At 58.9% G+C, this 18229-nt stretch overlaps 1 protein-coding gene across 2 annotated transcripts in view; it reads left to right on the forward strand.

Moving 5' to 3' along the window:
* Nucleotides 1–521: 521 nt before the first annotated feature.
* The window catches only part of LOC125637768 (F-box/WD repeat-containing protein 7), a 42896-nt gene continuing 25188 nt past the window's right edge, over nt 522–18229 (forward strand). The window contains exons 1-3 of one of the 2 annotated variants that reach the window (XM_048852800.2): nt 637–719; nt 7053–7213; nt 13089–13256. In XM_048852800.2, coding sequence (XP_048708757.2) covers nt 7175–7213; nt 13089–13256 — 207 coding nt within the window. In that variant the 5' untranslated portion in view covers nt 637–719; nt 7053–7174. Of the gene's footprint in view, nt 720–7052; nt 7214–13088; nt 13257–18229 lie in introns of both variants that reach the window. The other variant, XM_048852877.2, reaches the window with a different exon arrangement.

Here is an 18229-nt window from a genome sequence, read left to right on the forward strand (position 1 = left end):
GTGTGTGTGTCCCGAGGGGGGGGGGGCAGTGCGGGGCAGGCTGTGTGTGTGTGTGTCCCGAGGGGGGGGGCGGTGTGGGGCAGGCTGTGTGTGTGTGTGTCCCGGGGGGGGGCAGTGCGGAGGGGCGGTGTGGGGCGGGCTGTGTGTGTGTGTGTCCCGAGGGGGGGGGCGGTGTGGGGCGGGCTGTGTGTGTGTGTGTGTGTGTGTGTGTGTCTCCCCCGAGAGGAGGGGGGGCGCTGCTGAGTCTCCTGGACTCGGCTTTGGGGGGCCGGGGGGGCTGTCACAGCTCGGTCGGGGAGAAGGGCGGACGGGCGGCCCCCCGAGCCCGCCGCCGGGAGCCTGTCGTTTTCACTGTTCACTTTATACCAATAAAGTTTTTGTTCAATCGCCTCGCAGTGCCTTGTGGGGATTGTAGTTCGGCGGGGCACAAGCTGCGCCGGTTGCGCGCATGCTCAGACTGGCCGGCGGCTGCTCCCTTCCACGGCGGGGCCTGGCCGGGCGCGTGCGCAGTGCGGCTGTCCGCGAGGGCCCCGGGCGCGTGCGCAGTGCGGACGGGCCTGCGGGGCCGCGGTGTTTCCTGCCCCGCGATGTCGGGTCCGGGGGGCCCGGGCCCCGGCGGGGGGAAGCTGGACATCAACCGCGCCGGGGTGTCCGAGCTGGAGGGGGCGCTGAGCGGCATCGGCCGGCGCCGGGCCCGGGGCATCGTGCGCAAGAGAGAGGTGGGGGGGGCTGTGCGGGGGCCCGGGGGGGGGGGCCTGTGGGGGGGGAGGGGGGCCTGTGGGGGGGCCCGGGGGCGGAGGGGGGCTCTGCAGGGGGATACCGGGGGACGGAGAGGGGCCGTGTGGGGGGGGGTACCGGGAGCAGAGGGGAGCTGTGCGGGGGCCCGGGGAGTGGAGAGAGGGGGCTGTGCAGGGGGATACCGGGGGACGGAGGGGGGCTGTGCGGGGGCCCGGGCCGTGGGGAGGGGGGCTGTGGGGGGGTACCGGGGCAGAGGGGAGCTGTGCGGGGGCCCAGGGAGTAGAGAGAGGGGGCTGTGCAGGGGGATACCGGGGGACGGAGGGGGGCTGTGCGGGGGCCCGGGCCGTGGGGAGGGGGGCTGTGGGGGGGTACCGGGAGCAGAGGGGAGCTGTGCGGGGGCCCGGGGAGTGGAGAGAGGGGGCTGTGCAGGGGGATACCGGGGGACGGAGAGGGGCCGTGGGGAGGGGGGCTGTGGGGGGGTACCGGGGCAGAGGGGAGCTGTGCGGGGGCCCGGGGAGTGGAGAGAGGGGGCTGTGCAGGGGGATACCGGGGGACGGAGGGGGGCTGTGCGGCATCCCGGGCCGTGGGGAGGGGGGCTGTGGGGGGGGGTACCGGGCAGAGGGGAGCTGTGCGGGGGCCCGGGGAGTGGAGAGAGGGGGCTGTGCAGGGGGATACCGGGGGACGGAGAGGGGCTGTGCGGCATCCCGGGCCGTGGGGAGGGGGGCTGTGGGGGGGTACCGGGGCAGAGGGGAGCTGTGCGGGGGCCCGGGGAGTGGAGAGAGGGGGCTGTGCAGGGGGATACCGGGGGACGGAGAGGGGCCGTGGGGAGGGGGGCTGTGGGGGGGGGGTACCGGGAGCAGAGGGGAGCTGTGCGGGGGCCCGGGGAGTGGAGAGAGGGGGCTGTGCAGGGGGATACCGGGGGACAGAGGGGGGCTGTGCGGCATCCCGGGCCGTGGGGAGGGGGCTGTGGGGGGGGTACCGGGGCAGAGGGGAGCTGTGCGGGGGCCCGGGGAGTGGAGAGAGGGGGCTGTGCAGGGGATACCGGGGGACGAAGGGGGGCTGTGCGGCGTCCCGGGCCGTGGGGAGGGGGACTGTGCGGGGGGCCATGGGGAGGGGGGGTTGTGCGGGGGGGCCCCGGGGCGGAGGGGGGCTGTGCGGGGTATATAGCACAAGTCATGGACAGGTCGCAGTCCTACATTTTTGTTTTCTGCCGTGTCCTGTCCATGACTTGTACTAAAAGTACCTGCGACAAACCCGTCGCCTTAGTTACGGCCCTTGAGCATCTCCATCCTCCGGTGGCCTCAGTGGTTGTTGAGCAGCTTCCTGCTTCTGATGGACATAAAAATTGTTTGCTGTTACTTTTTGAGTCTTTAGCTAGTTGTTCTTCAAATTCTTTTTTGGCCTTCCTAATTATATTTTTATATTTCACTTGCCAGAGTTTATGCTCCTTTCTATTTTCCTCACAAGGATTTAACTTCCACTTTTTAAAGGATGCTTTTTTGCCTCTCACTGCTTCTTTTACTTTGTGGTGACACTTCTGTTGTTCTCTTTCTATGGTTTTTAATTTGGGATATACATGTAAGTTGAGCCTCTGTTATGGTGTCTTTAAAAAGTTTCCATGCAGCTTGCAGGGATTTCACTTTTGGCGCTGGACCTTTTAATTTCCGTTTCATTAACTTCCTCAGTGTCGTGTAGTTCCCCTTTCTGAACTGCAGTGGGCTTCTGTGGTGTCCTTTTCCCGTCCCCAGGGATGGTCACTATTACCAAGCGGTTCAGCTATATTTATCTCTTGGACCAGATCCTGTGCTCCACTTAGGACTAAATCAAGAATTGCCCCTCCTCTGGTGGGTTCCAGGACTAGCTGCTCCAAGAAGCAGTCATTTAAGGTGTCAAGAAACTTTATCACTGCATCCCGTCCTGAGGTGACATGTACACAGTCAATATGTTTCAGAGTAGCAGCCGTGTTAGTCTGTAGCCGCAAAAGAACAGGCGTACTTGTGGCACCTTAGAGACTAACAAATTTATTTGAGCATAAGCTTTCGTGGGCTACAGTCCACTTCATTGGATGCATAGAATGGAACATATGGTAAGAAGAGATATATATGCATACAGAGAACATGAAGACGTGGAGTTTTTATCGCCTCTCTAATCTCCCTGAGCAGTACACAGTCACTATCACCATCCTGGTCAGGTGGTTGGTAATAGATCCCTGCTGCTGTCATCTTATTATTCGAGCATGGAATCACTATCCATAAGGATTCTATGGCACAATTTGGATATGAGCTCAGGTGCAGGTTTAAACTACTCTAGTTCTACCGGTCTAACCCCCTGCGTAGACACTCTTGTTCCAGTATAAGAGAGCCTGTTTTCAACACTATCTATCAACTGCATGAAAAAACTTGTACAGATACAGACAGACATCATCTTCCTTTCCAAATGCAAACAGATGGACATCGTACCAAAAGGACTGAAGGTAAAAAATCCATTACAATCTACATACCACACAGACTATGCTGACAGCTTGTGCCACACGCTCTCAAAGAAACTGCGGAATCACCTGATCAAGATCCTCTACAGCAAACAGGGAAAGATTAAGAATGAGCTCTCAAAAATGGATACTCTCATAAAAAAACCAACCTTCCACACAAACTTCCTCGTGGCTGGATTTTACTAAAACTAGACAAGCCATTTACAACGCACACTTTGCTTCTCTACAAAAGAAAAAGGACACTAAACTTTCTAAACTACTACATGCTACAAGGGGCCACAGCAATGGTTCCCTCAACCCACCTAGCAATATTGTTAACCTCTCCAACTATACTCTCAGCCCAGCAGAAGCAGCTGTTCTATCTCGGGGCCTCTCCTTCTGCCCCTCCACCCCCACGAACATGATACAGTTCTGTGGTGACCTAGAATCCTATTTTCGACGTCTCCGACTCAAGGAATATTTCCAAAATACCTCTGAACAACATACTAATCCACAGAGGTCTCCCTACCAACACTACAGAAAGAGGGATTCTAGATGGACTCCTCCTGAAGGTCGAAACAGCAGACTGGACTTCTACATAGAGTGCTTCCGCCGACGTGCACGGGCTGAAATTGTGGAAAAGCAGCATCACTTGCCCCATAACCTCAGCCATGCGGAACGCAATGCCATCCACAGCCTCAGAAACAACTCTGACATCATAATCAAAAAGGCTGACAAAGGAGGTGCTGTTGTCATCATGAATAGGTCGGAATATGAATAAGAGGCTGCTCGGCAGCTCTTCAACACGAGTTTCTACAAGCCATTACCCTATGATCCCACTGAGAGTTACCAAAAGCAACTACAGCATTTGCTCAAGAAACTTCCTGAAAAAGCACAAGATCAAATCCGCACAGACACACCCCTGGAACCCCGACCTGGGATATTCTATTTACTACCCAAGATCCATAAACCTGGAAATCCTGGGCACCCCATCATCTCAGGCATTGGCACCCTGACAGCAGGATTGTCTGGCTATGTAGACTCCCTCCTCAGGCCCTACGCTACCAGCACTCCCAGCTACCTTCGAGACACCACTGACTTCCTGAGGAAACTTCAATCCATCAGTGATCTTCCTGATAACACCATCCTGGCCACTATGGATGTAGAAGCCCTCTACACCAACATTCCACACAAAGATGGACTACAAGCCGTCAAGAACACTATCCCCGATAATGTCACGGCTAACCTGGTGGCTGAACTTTGTGACTTTGTCCTTACCCATAACTATTTCACATTTGGGGACAATGTATACCTTCTGATCAGCGGCACTGCTATGGGTACCCGCATGGCCCCACAGTATGCCAACATTTTTATGGCTGATTTAGAACAACGCTTCCTCAGCTCTCGTCCCCTAAAGCCCCTACTCTACTTGCGCTATATTGATGACATCTTCATCATCTGGACCCATGGAAAAGAAGCCCTTGAGGAATTCCACCATGATTTCAACCATTTCCATCCCACCACCAACCTCAGCCTGGTCCAGTCCACACAAGAGATCCACTTCCTGGACACTACAGTGCTAATAAACAATGGCCACATAAACACCACCCTATACCGGAAACCTACTGACCGCTATTCCTACCTGCATGCCTCCAGCTTTCACCCTGACCACACCACACGATCCATCGTCTACAGCCAAGCTCTGCGATACAACCGCATTTGCTCCAACCCCTCAGACAGAGACAAACACCTACAAGATCTCTGTCAAGCTTTCTTACAACTACAATACCCACCTGCAGAAGTAAAGAAACAGATTGATAGAGCCAGAAGAGTTCCCAGAAGTTACCTACTACAGGACAGGCCTAACAAAGAAAATAACAGAACGCCACTAGCGGTCACCTTCAGCCCCCAACTAAAACCCCTCCAACGCATTATTAAGGATCTACAACCTATCCTAAAGGATGACCCAACACTCTCACAAGTCTTGGGAGACAGGCCAGTCCTTGCCTACAGACAGCCCCGCAACCTGAAGCAAATACTCACCAACAACCACATACCACACAACAGAACCACTAACCCAGGAACTTATCCTTGCAACAAAGCCCGTTGCCAATTGTGCCCACATATCTATTCAGGGGACACCATCACAGGGCCTAATAACATCAGCCACACTATCAGAGGCTCGTTCACCTGCACATCCACCAATGTGATATATGCCATCATGTGCCAGCAATGCCCCTCTGCCATGTACATTGGTCAAACTGGACAGTCTCTACGTAAAAGAATAAATGGACACAAATCAGATGTCAAGAATTATAACATTCATAAACCAGTCGGAGAACACTTCAATCTCTCTGGTCACGCAATCACAGACATGAAGGTCGCTATCTTAAAACAAAAAAACTTCAAATCCAGACTCCAGCGAGAAACTGCTGAATTGGAATTCATTTGCAAATTGGATACTATTAATTTAGGCTTAAATAGAGACTGGGAGTGGCTAAGTCATTATGCAAGGTAGCCTGTTTCCTCTTGTTTTTTCCTACCCCCCCCCCCCCCCCAGATGTTCTGGTTTAACTTGGATTTAAACTTGGAGAGTGGTCAGTTTAGATGAGCTATTACCAGCAGGAGAGTGAGTTTGTGTGTGTATGGGGGTGGGGGGGATGTGAGAAAACCTGGATTTATGCAGGAAATAGCCCGACTTGATTATGTAAAGAGTTGTCACTTTGGATGGGCTAGCACCAGCAGGAGAGTGAATTTGTGTGGGGGGGTGGAGGGTGAGAAAACCTGGATTTGTGCTGGAAATGGCCCACCTGATGATCACTTTAGATAAGCTATTACCAGCAGGACAGTGGGGTGGGAGGAGGTATTGTTTCATGATCTCTGTGTGTATATAAAGTCTGCTGCAGTTTCCACGGTATACATCTGATGAAGTGAGCTGTAGCTCACGAAAGCTCATGCTCAAATAAATTGGTTAGTCTCTAAGGTGCTACAAGTACTCCTTTTCTTTTTGCGAATACAGACTAACACGGCTGTTACTCTGAAACCTGTTTTCAACACTGATTTTGTCGCTTGGGAAGTGGTTCAAGGTAAACCGAATAAAGCCACCTTTGTACTGGAGTAAGAGTGTCCCCATGGGTGTTTATACTGGTGTACCTAGATCAACTACACCAGTGCAACTGGTTAAACTTTCTTGTGCAGCCTCAGGCTCCCCTCCCTGCTGCATGCTCATCCCCATCTCAGAGACTCCCAGAAATGTAGGGCAGGATTGACCTTAAGAGGTCATCTTGTCCAGCCCCTTGTTCGGCCATTCCCTGGAAGCTGTGGAAGGCCTGCTCTGCCTCTCTTCCTCCCACAGTCACTGTGGCTACATGGCCCTTCTGAAAGTCAGAGGGCAGGCTGGAGGTGGGCTGTGCTGGGACTTGAGTCTGATGTGCAGGATGTGGAGAATGCACAGGAGAGAGCAGCAAGGGAGGTGGGTGGGTAGGCTGGGGAGGGGGGCTGAGTATTTGTGGGGTGGGGGAGCCAATGAGATTGAAGGATGATACTGACTGCTGAGGTTGGGAGCAGCGGGACGGACGGGACAGGTGGGGAAGTTGTCATTGGAGGCGAGTGAGCAGGGCTGCCCTGTGGGGTTTGATGTCCCCAGCAGGGTGGGGAAGGCTCTGTTTGGGGTTTGACTTTCTGGAGGGGGTGGGAGGCTGGCGTCCCTTGGGGGCAAGTGTGGTGGTTTGGCTGTGGGGAGAGCGTATATATAAGTAGCTGATGATAGTGGGAAGGCTGCTGGTGCCCCTGCCTGCTCTGCCAGAAATTGCCAGGTGCTCAGTAGAGTTCTCACCTCTCCTTCCAGGGTGGCTTTCAGTGCCTGACTGGGATTGGCCCTGCTGCACATGGGCCCCTGCCTCCTTGGCTGGGCCCAGCCTGCACACGCATGGGACCGCTCCATGGCCTCCCCAGAGCTACTATGGACTTATGCTGCCATCGCTGCAAATAGAGTCTGGCCACAGAGAGGTGGGGTCCCGTTGAAATCAGTGTGCAGTCCTGTCGTTAGGCTGCACGTGTGCCGGGGGGCGGAGCTGGGGCCATGTGTGACCAGGTGCAATTCTGGCTGCATGGGTAGCGTTACCACTGACCCTCCCTGGAGTGCCTGGGCCTCTCTTTGCAGCCTGCTGTGTGTGTTCAAAAAGAAACTGAGCTTAGAAGGAATGAGCCTGAGGGTAAGGCTAACGCTGTGGCGTGGTCCCCCAGAATGGCAAGAGGGGTTCATTCCTGGGTGCTGTCGGAGGCCCGCTGTATGGTGCAGGGATCAAAGACCCTGTAGGCACGTGAGAACTGAGTTAAGGAAATGATTGTTCACAGTGTAACAAACTGTCGCTGAAAGCATAGGAGCTTTAACCTCTGTTATGTGGGCGGAGAGCTCCTCAAGGGGCATGCTATTTCAGAACTTCCCATGGCTGCACTCCTGTCTCGGAAGCAGTAGGGTCTGGCCCCAACGGAGGCAGGAGGCTGGGCTGGATGGGCCCCTGGGTGAATCCTGGCCAGCCACCCTTGTGGGGACAGACCGTGCTACTAGGAGACTCCAGCTGATGTCTCTCACCTGTAAGAAGTGTCAAAGAGCCAGGTCCCTCTAGCAGGGACCCTTCCTGTTTCAGTCCCTCCCGACCCCAGATCTCCGCTCTTGGAACCCTAGAGCAGGGGCAGGCAAACTTTTTGGCCTGAGGGCTACATCGGGTTTCTGAAATCGTATGGAGGGCCAGGTAGGGGAGGCTGTCCGCACTCCGGCCCCCTGAGCACAACCCCAAACTTCCCTGCCCTCTATTCAACCCCCCCTGCTCCCTGCCCCCTTACCGCACTTCGTGGAGCATCGGTGGCTGGCGGGGCTACAGCCGCGCTGCCCTGAGCACCAGGACAGGCAGCCGCGTCGCCCCGCTGGAGCCAGTCACACCACCGCACCGCCCAGAGCACCAGGACAGGCAGCCGCACCGCCCCACTGGAGCCAGCAACACCACCGCACAGCACAGAGCACCAGGACAGGCAGCCACGCCGCCCGGCTGGAGCCAGCCACACCACCGCGCCACCCCGAGCACCAGGACAGGCAGCCGCGCCGCCCGGCTGGAGCCAGCCACAGCACCGCACCGCCCAGAGCACCAGGACAGGCAGCCACGCCGCCCGGCTGGAGCCAGCCACACCAGCGCGCAGCACAGAGCACCAGGACAGGCAGCCGCACTGCCCGGCTGGAGCCAGCCACTCCACCGCACAGCACAGAGCACCAGGACAGGCAGCCGCGTCGCCCCGCTGGAGCCAGCCACACCACCGCGCAGCACAGAGCACCAGGACAGGCAGCCACGTCGCCCCGCTGGAGCCAGCCACACCACCGCGCAGCACAGAGCACCAGGACAGGCAGCCGCGCCGCCCGGCTGGAGCCAGTCACCCACCACGCAGCACAGAGCACCAGGACAGGCAGCCACGTCGCCCCGCTGGAGCCAGCCACACCACCGCGCAGCACAGAGCACCAGGACAGGCAGCCGCACCGCCCGGCTGGAGCCAGCCACACCACCGCGCAGCACAGAGCACCAGGACAGGCAGCCGCACCGCCCGGCTGGAGCCAGCCACACCACCGCGCCGCCCCGAGCACCAGGACAGGCAGCCGTGTCTCCCCGCTGGAGCCAGCCACACCACCGCGCCGCCCCGAGCACCAGGACAGGCAGCCGCGCCGCCCGGCTGGAGCTAGTCACGCAGCACAGAGCACCAGGACAGGCAGCCGCATCGCCCCGCTGGAGCCAGTCACACCACCGCACAGCACAGAGCACCAGGACAGGCAGCCGCACCGCCCCACTGGAGCCAGTCACCCACCACGCAGCACAGAGCACCAGGACAGGCAGCCGCATCGCCCCGCTGGAGCCAGTCACACCACCGCACAGCACAGAGCACCAGGACAGGCAGCCGCACCGCCCCACTGGAGCCAGCAACACCACAGCGCAGCACAGAGCACCAGGACAAGCAGCCGCGCCGCCTGGCTGGAGCCAGCCACACCACCGCACCGCCCCGAGCACCAGGACAGGCAGCCGCGCCGCCTGGCTGGAGCCAGCCACACCACCGCACAGCACAGAGCACCAGGACAGGCAGCCGCGCTGCCCCACTGGAGCCAGTCACCCACCACACAGCACAGAGCACCAGGACAGGCAGCCGCGCCGCCTGGCTGGAGCCAGCCACACCACCGCGCAGCACAGAGCACCAGGACAGGCAGCCGCGCTGCCCCACTGGAGCCAGCCACACCACAGCACAGAGCACCAGGACAGGCAGCCGTGTCGCCCCGCTGGAGCCAGCCACACCACCGCGCAGCACAGAGCACCAGGACAGGCAGCCGCGCCACCCGGCTGGAGCCAGCCACTCCACCGCACAGCACAGAGCACCAGGACAGGCAGCCGCGTCGCCCCGCTGGAGCCAGCCACACCACCGCGCCGCCCCGAGCACCAGGACAGGCAGCCGCGCCGCCTGGCTGGAGCCAGCCACACCACCGCACAGCACAGAGCACCAGGACAGGCAGCCGCGCTGCCCCGCTGGAGCCAGTCACCCACCACGCAGCACAGAGCACCAGGACAGGCAGCCGCGCCGCCCGGCTGGAGCCAGCCACACCACCACGCAGCACAGAGCACCAGGACAGGCAGCCGCATCGCCCCGCTGGAGCCAGTCACACCACCGCACAGCACAGAGCACCAGGACAGGCAGCCGCACCGCCCCGCTGGAGCCAGCAACACCACCGCGCAGCACAGAGCACCAGGACAAGCAGCCGCGCCGCCTGGCTGGAGCCAGCCACACCACCGCACCGCCCCGAGCACCAGGACAGGCAGCCGCGCCGCCTGGCTGGAGCCAGCCACACCACCGCACAGCACAGAGCACCAGGACAGGCAGCCGCGCTGCCCCACTGGAGCCAGTCACCCACCACGCAGCACAGAGCACCAGGACAGGCAGCCGCGCCGCCCGGCTGGAGCCAGCCACACCACCGCGCAGCACAGAGCACCAGGACAGGCAGCCGCGCTGCCCCACTGGAGCCAGCCACACCACAGCACAGAGCACCAGGACAGGCAGCCGTGTCGCCCCGCTGGAGCCAGCCACACCACCGCGCAGCACAGAGCACCAGGACAGGCAGCCGCGCCACCCGGCTGGAGCCAGCCACTCCACCGCACAGCACAGAGCACCAGGACAGGCAGCCGCGTCGCCCCGCTGGAGCCAGCCACACCACCGCGCCGCCCCGAGCACCAGGACAGGCAGCCGCGCCGCCTGGCTGGAGCCAGCCACACCACCGCACAGCACAGAGCACCAGGACAGGCAGCCGCGCTGCCCCGCTGGAGCCAGTCACCCACCACGCAGCACAGAGCACCAGGACAGGCAGCCGCGCCGCCCGGCTGGAGCCAGCCACACCACCACGCAGCACAGAGCACCAGGACAGGCAGCCGCGCTGCCCCACTGGAGCCAGCCACACCACCGCACAGCACAGAGCACCAGGACAGGCAGCCGCGTCGCCCCGCTGGAGCCAGCCACACCACCGCGCAGCACAGAGCACCAGGACAGGCAGCCGCACCGCCCGGCTGGAGCCAGCCACACCACCGCGCAGCACAGAGCACCAGGACAGGCAGCCGCACCGCCCGGCTGGAGCCTGCCACACCACCGCGCCGCCCCGAGCACCAGGACAGGCAGCCACGCCACCCGGCTGGAGCCAGCCACTCCACCGCACAGCACAGAGCACCAGGACAGGCAGCCGCGTCGCCCCGCTGGAGCCAGCCACACTACCGCGCCGCCCCGAGCACCAGGACAGGCAGCCGCACCGCCCGGCTGGAGCCAGCCACAGCACCGCACCGCCCAGAGCACCAGGACAGGCAGCCACGCCGCCCGGCTGGAGCCAGCCACACCAGCGCGCAGCACAGAGCACCAGGACAGGCAGCCGCGTCGCCCCGCTGGAGCCAGCCACACCACCGCGCCGCCCCGAGCACCAGGACAGGCAGCCGCACCGCCCGGCTGGAGCCAGCCACACCACCGCGCCGCCCCGAGCACCAGGACAGGCAGCCGCGCTGCCCCGCTGGAGCCAGTCACCCACCACACAGCACAGAGCACCAGGACAGGCAGCCGCACCGCCCGGCTGGAGCCAGTCACACCACCGCACAGCACAGAGCCCCGCGTCAGGCTGCGGCTCTGCAAGAGCCCTGCCACCCAGAGCACTGCGCCGGTGGCGCAGTGAGCTGAGGCTGCAGGGGAGGTGCCGGGGGCTAGCCTCCCGGGCCAGGAGCTCAGGGGCCAGGCAGGAGGGTCCCGCGGGCCGTAGTTTGCCCACCTCTGCCCTAGAGCATGGGGCACCAGGGGGTGGCAGCACCAATGACCGGTGGTATTTGGCACTGAACATCAGAGTCTGGGCTGCTGTCTGAGGGGTCAGTGGGGGACCTCTCTTAGCACAGCTCAGCTGGCCAGTGGCCTCAGGGGTGGGAAGTCCCTGCAGGCCAGGGCACAGTGGGTGAGCAGTGCAGAGGACACTGTCTGCAGCTGGTGAGCCAGCGCTGCTCAGTAGGTCCTTGCACTCCCTCTCTGGGTGGGGGAGGCTGAGCAGGGCTGTCAGTGCGGCGGCAGTGCTGGGCCAGGCTGTGCACCCTGGCTGGCAGGGCCTCACATGGCATGCAGCTCTGGCTCCATTTGCTGTGACTGAGGGGCCCTGGGACAGGCAATGTGCATGGGAGGATGCCTGCATAGATTACCATGGAGGGGGCTTGCCTGGCTGTCAGCATACGGAGCCTCTGGCCTAGTCCCTGCTCCTTCCTGTCAGAGCGGGGCCCCCAGCATGCAGTGTGGCCCCAGTCCTGGTTCCATGAGACCTGTGTTCCTGGCATGCCATCCAGCCCACAGAGAGCCAGACGTGAGGGTTTGTGCGAGGCCCGGGTGTGCCCTGGGGTCAGAGCCTGGGCCTGTCTCCCTCAGTTTCCTAGCAAAGGCGCTTGAGCCTGAGGGACTGGGGTGGGGTGGGTTGTGGGATTTGTGAGAGATTGTGGGTCTGGTAGGTGTCACAGATGCTTGGATTCCAAACTGCCCTGTCTGGGCACCTGGACGGCATCTTCCAGCCACCAGCTGCCTAGAGACGAGCCGGCAGGGAGCTTCCCCCTGTATCCTGGGAGGGTGTCCCCTCCCCAGGGCAAGTCCCTGTCTATCTGTGAAGTAGACACCTTCTCCCCCAGACCCCTAGGGGATCCCTTCTCCTCAGCTCCCTGTCTAGGCCTCTCTGCTGCTGGATCCTGTTTGGAAACCTGGAGAAGTGTGCTTGTACCCAGGAGGGCGCAGTGTGGGCCCCAGCCCCGGGGGTTTTTTCCACTCCCCTTTGGGGGTTGGTTCCTGTTCCCAGGAGTGGGAGGGGTAAGGGGGCAAAGAAACGTGGGGCAGAAGATCTGGGGCTGGGTCGGGGCTTGTCAGGTAGAGAGACAAAATTCCTCTTCCCAGGTGTTCAGCCCCTCCTGTGCCCCCATCCCCACCACAGTCCCAGCTCAGGGCCCCTCCCCCAGAGGTGCATGCAGTTGGGCTCACCTAGGCATTGTGAGGGCCAGGGAGGGAGTGAAGGGAGAAGCATGTGTGGCGTGGGCATAGGGTCCTGGATCTGCGGGAGGGCAGCTGGGCAGCAGGGCCCACGGATGACCAGGTGTGAGCTGAGCTGTGCTGGCTGGGGGTAATCGGGGTGACTGCAGGGGAATCTCGGGGGAGCACCCTGCAGAGACAGGGCTCCAGCTGGGAAGTATCTTCCTGGGAGGGCACAGAGAGCCCTGGGGAGAAGGGGGGGCTCCAGGTAAGCTCTGGTGTGGGGCTGCCCAAGCTCGGCCCGACGCCAAGCTGAGTCCTGCTTGTTCTCTGGCAGGAGCTGAAGGGCTTCAACTCACTGGATGACCTGCTGCATGTCAAGGGCATCACCACCCGGATCCTGGAGCTAAACAGCCAGCGCATGACTTGCAGGAGGAGGCCAAGCAGCGAGGAGGCTCCTGGTGGGAGCCCCAGCCAACAGGGGCACAGTGCCCCCGCGCCTCAGGTAGGGAGCCGCGGGCCATGCTCTGCCTCTGCTGCGGGGGTGCCCAGTGGGTGCCCAGTTGGGGGAGGGTGTCTGGCTCTCCGAGTCGGAGGAGTCCAGCCATTATTGTGAAGGGAGGCAGGTACCCATGGGAGTTTCATTTGCACAGAATCTTTTTCATCATTTTAATGCGGGGAGGGATAGCTCAGTGGTTTGAGCTTTGGCCTGCTAAACCCAGGGTTGTGAGTTCAGTCCTTGAGGGGGCCATTTAGGGATCTGGGGCAAAAATTGGGGATTGGTCCTGCTTTGAGCAGGGGGTTGGACTGGATGACCTCCTGAGGTCCCTTCCAACCCTGAGATTCTATGATTCTGTGATTCTCTGTCTTAGCCTCCTGGGTGGGGGAGGCACTGAAAGTTGCTGAGACTACTGATCCATCTGTAACATCCCTGGTAGCCTGCCAGGGACGTTACCTTCCCCTCTGGTGTGGCGCCCCAAAGAGAGCATGGCGCTGGCATTGCGGGGGGGGGGGGGGCTGAGCCACCCCCCTTGGCAGCAGAGCTCAAGGGCTGGCTCCTGTGAGTGCTCTGCCTCTGGCGGGGGTGATCCATGGCAGCCTGCTCCGCCCCAGAGTCCCCGACCAGGGCTGTGCTCTGGCCACAGAGAGCGCTTCTGGCCCCAAGACCTGGCACTGCTGTACTGGCCCGAGAGCAGCTATGCCCTGGCTTCCTGAGGTTGTTGCCCAGACCAGACCCCGCCCAGGCTAGTGCACAGGGGCAGGCATGCCAGCTCTGGGCAGCAGCCTGCTCAGGCCTGGAGCAGACTCTGCGTCTCAACCCTGCAGTCACTCCCCAGTGCTCCCTTATCCAGGCATCACTCCCCGGCGGAGGCCGAGGAAACGCTTCCCCAGAGCAGAAACAGCCCTTTCTGTTTGCCCTGCACGGGGAGGGCAGGCTGGGCCGTCCGGACTGGAGCCATCCCGCTGCCGCTCGGAGCAGCTCACAGAGTGTCTGCACCCCAGCTGGCATCCCCTACCACTTCGCTCTGGGAGGTCCCTGGGGCAATGTCTCCTGCAGCCTGCTCCTGATGCCCAGTGGGAAGAGAGGGCAGTCCCTGGTTGCTGTGCTAAGCACTCCTTCACCCCAGAGCCAGCAGGCAGTGTTCGGGGTTCAGCAATGGCTCCCCTTCCTCGACCCACCTTGGCAGGTGTGGCCTTTCTCTGGAGGCAGCATATGAGAGAAGGGGGCTGAGGAAGCCTGGTCTTCATGTCCTGCGCCCCTCCCTCTCCCTGTGCAGGCACAGCTCTTTGAGCCCCATTGCATGCAGGAGCCCCGCAGCCTGCCCTCCTTGTACAGTGGGGTCCTGAGCTGCAGCCCCTTCACCCTCCAGCCGCCGAAGTGAGGAGCAGGGTGATGGGCTCGGAGCACCTATGCCCCTTCCGTGGTCGGTCTCTGTCAGAGCGTGGGGCAGTAGGAAAGGCCTCTCTGCCATCCCACAGTCTGCCCGGTCTTCACATGGAGGAGCCTGCACTGAGCCGGGAGATGGCAGCCAGACAGCAGAGCATGCCAGGCAGACTGGGGGGGGCTGCCATAGTATCTTCACTGAGAGTGAGGGGAGTAAGGGCAGATTCATAGATTCAAGTCCAGAAGGGACCATTAAATAATCTATTCACCTGAGGCAAGAGGTCAGGGTGGTGTTCTGCACAGGCGGAGGCAGATGAGGTGGACGGGCTGTGACCACCGGAGAGAAGAGGACAAGGAGGAATTCCGATAGCAAGTCCTCAGCATGATTACTGTTTAAGAGATCTGTTTCAGAGTAACAGCCGTGTTAGTCTGTATTCGCAAAAAGAAAAGGAGTACTTGTGGCACCTTAGAGACTAACCAATTTATTTGAGCATAAGCTTTCGTGAGCTACAGCTCACTTCATCGGATGCATACTCATAAGAGATCTGTGAGAGTCTAGCTTGGTGACAGGAATGGTGAGGTGTACAGGGCACACCTGTGGATGGCTGCCCAGCCCAACCTGCAAGAAAATCCAGTGTGTCCACAAAGAGAGTTTCAGACTGCTTCTTTTGGGGAGTCCGGAGGGTTTTAAACCAATACCAGCGGGGGGGGCGGGTAAAAAGAGGGAAGATCTGACCACTCGGCAGATGATAATGTGGAGAACAAAGGACACAAAGAGAAGAAAGGATTGAATTGCCTATATGCCAATATTGGGAGCCTGGGAACAAGTAAAAAGAATTGGAATTGGTCATTCCTGAGCGTAAATTGGATCTAGTTAGTGTTACAGCAACTTGGTGGGATGTCAAAATCAATGGGACCAATAAAGAGAGGGCAGGGTGGCACTTAATGTCAAAAATGGCATTGCCTGTTCCCAAATCATTAACAGCTAGAAAGAAAATGATCTTAAATGCTCATGGATCAATGTCCTAATAGATAAAGCACAAGATAGGATACTAGCCATGACTCTGAGAAAAAGTTGGGGGGGACATGGAAATATTGAATGGTAGGATTGGAAGGGACTGTGAGAGGCCATCTGGTCCAGTCACTTGCAATCATGGCAGGACCAAGTATTATCTAGACCAGAGGTGAGCAAACTACAGCCCGCGGGACCCTCCTACCTGGTCCCTGAGCTCCTGGCCCAGTAGGCTAGCCCCTGGCCCCTCCCCTGCTGTTCCCCGTCCCCTGCAGCCTCAGCTCACTGCGCCGCCGGCACAATGCTCTGGGTGGCAGGGCTCTTGCAGAGCCGCGGCCTGACCCGGTGCTCTGTGCTGCGCAGTGGTGTGGCTGACCACCAGTGCTCCAGGCAGCGCAGTAAGGGGGCAGGGAGCAGGGGGGTTGGAGAGAGGGCAGGGGAGTTCGGGGTGGTGCTCAGGGGGCGGGGGTGTGGACAGCCTCCTTTAACCAGCTCTCCATACAACTTCGGAAACCCAGTGTGGCCCTCAGGCCAAAAAGTTTGCATGCCCCTGATCTAGATCCTCCTTGACAGGTGTTTGTCTAACCTGTTCTTAAAAATCTCCCATGGTAGAGATTGCACAACCTCCAGAGGTAATTTATTCCAGTGCTTAACCACCCTGACAGTTAGGAAGTTTTTCCTAATGTCCAAACTAAACATCCTTTGCTGCAATTTAAGCCCATTGCTTCTTGTCCTATCCTGAGCTGTTAAGAAGAACAATTTTTCTCCTTCCTCCTTGTAACAACCTTTTATGTACTTGAAAACTGTTATCCCGTCCCTTCTCAGTCTTCTCTTCTGCAGACCAAACAAACCCAATTTTTTCATCTTCCCTCATAGGTCATGTTTTCTAGACCTTTGATCATTTTTGTTGCTTTTCTCTGGACTTTCTCCAATTTGTCCACATCTTTCCTGAAATTTGGCTCCCAGAACTGGACACAATACTCCAGTTAAGGCCTAATCAACGCAGAGTAGAGCAGAAGAATTACTTTTTGTGTCTTGCTTACAACACTCCTGCTAATATATCTGTCACGGGGTCTCCGGGCGGTGCTCTGGAACTACTCCATACGAAGCCAGGCAGGACTCTGGGGGAGCCTCCTCTCTCTGAGCAGACTGTCTCCAGGGCAAGAAGCTCACATGGCTTCCACCTTCCTGGGTCTGACCTTGGAGCATTCAGCATCCTCTGCCCCTCCGTGCGCTTCCCACAGTAAGTCTGCTCAGGCGGGGCTCCTGGAGAAGCTAGAGAGTCCTGCCCCCCAACTCCGCAGTCAGACATGACTCTCAGCCGGCCAGTAAAACAGACGGTTCATTAGACAACAGGAACATGGTCTAAAACAGAGCTTGTAGGTACAGAGAACAGGACTGCTCAGTCAGGTCCATCTTCGGGGGAGGGAGGCCAGAGACCCATCTGGGCCTCCCTCCATTTTCCCAGCAGCTCCAAACTGAAACTCTCCAGCCCCTCCTTTCTTTTGTCCCTTTCCCAAGCCAGGAGGCCACCTGATCTCTTTGTTCTCCAACCCCTTCAGTTGCCACCTTTGCAGGGGAGGGCCCCAGGCCATCAGTTGCCAGGAGACAGGGCATCGGCCATGCTCTTTGCAGACACCATCCCACTGGCCCTCTAGGGTTCTGCAACAATCACACCCCCTTATCCTCCCACCTAGATACTTAAGAACTGCCTAGAGGAAACTGAGGCACACACACAGTATTCCGAGAAAACGTTAAGAACATTCCCACTTCGTCACAATATCCCAGAATTATGTTTGTTTTTATTTGCAACAGCGTTACACTGTTTAGCTAGTGATCCACTATGACCCCCAGATCCCTTTCTGCAGTACTCCTTCCTAGGCAGTCATGTCCCATTCTGTATGTGTGCAACTGATTGTTCCTTCCTAAATGGAGTATTTTGCATTTTTCCTTATTGAATTTCATCCTATTTACTTCAGACCATTTCTCCAGTTTGTCCAGATCATTTTGAATTTAAACCCTGTCCTCCAAAGCCTTGGTAACCCCTCTCAGCTTGGTATCGTCCGCAAACTTTATAAGTGTACTCTCTATGCCATTAGCTAAATTATTGGTGGAGATACTGGACAGAACCGGACCTGGAACTGATCCCACGTGGTGGATAATCAGCTGAGCATGAGCTCCCGTTGCAATGCTGTGGCCAAAAGGGCTGATGTGCTGTTAGGGGGCTTATTCCTTCACCCACTTACTTCCCTGGTCCTTCTCGCATGAACAGAGAGCAACAATACCCAAAGTCCAAAGGTGAAACAATTTGATGTTTATTGGGTGAACTTCCAGCAAGCATGATTCCAGTTTCCTTCCTTAGTGTCCCCCTTCCCAACTCTGACACCACAGAGCCTTACTCCTGTGTCCCTGTTCCCATTCCTGCCCTTAGCCAAACATGATTCCAACTTCCTTACTCCCATTCCCTGTTCCCATTTCCCCCTTTAGCAAAACATGATTCCAATTTCCCCACCCCTGTTCCCATTTCCCACCCACACACCCCCCACTTCCTGATTGACTGCAGACTATATAGTGACAGGTT

Source organism: Caretta caretta, chromosome 1 (assembly GCF_965140235.1).
Source record: "Caretta caretta isolate rCarCar2 chromosome 1, rCarCar1.hap1, whole genome shotgun sequence".
NCBI classification, from domain to species: domain Eukaryota; kingdom Metazoa; phylum Chordata; order Testudines; family Cheloniidae; genus Caretta; species Caretta caretta.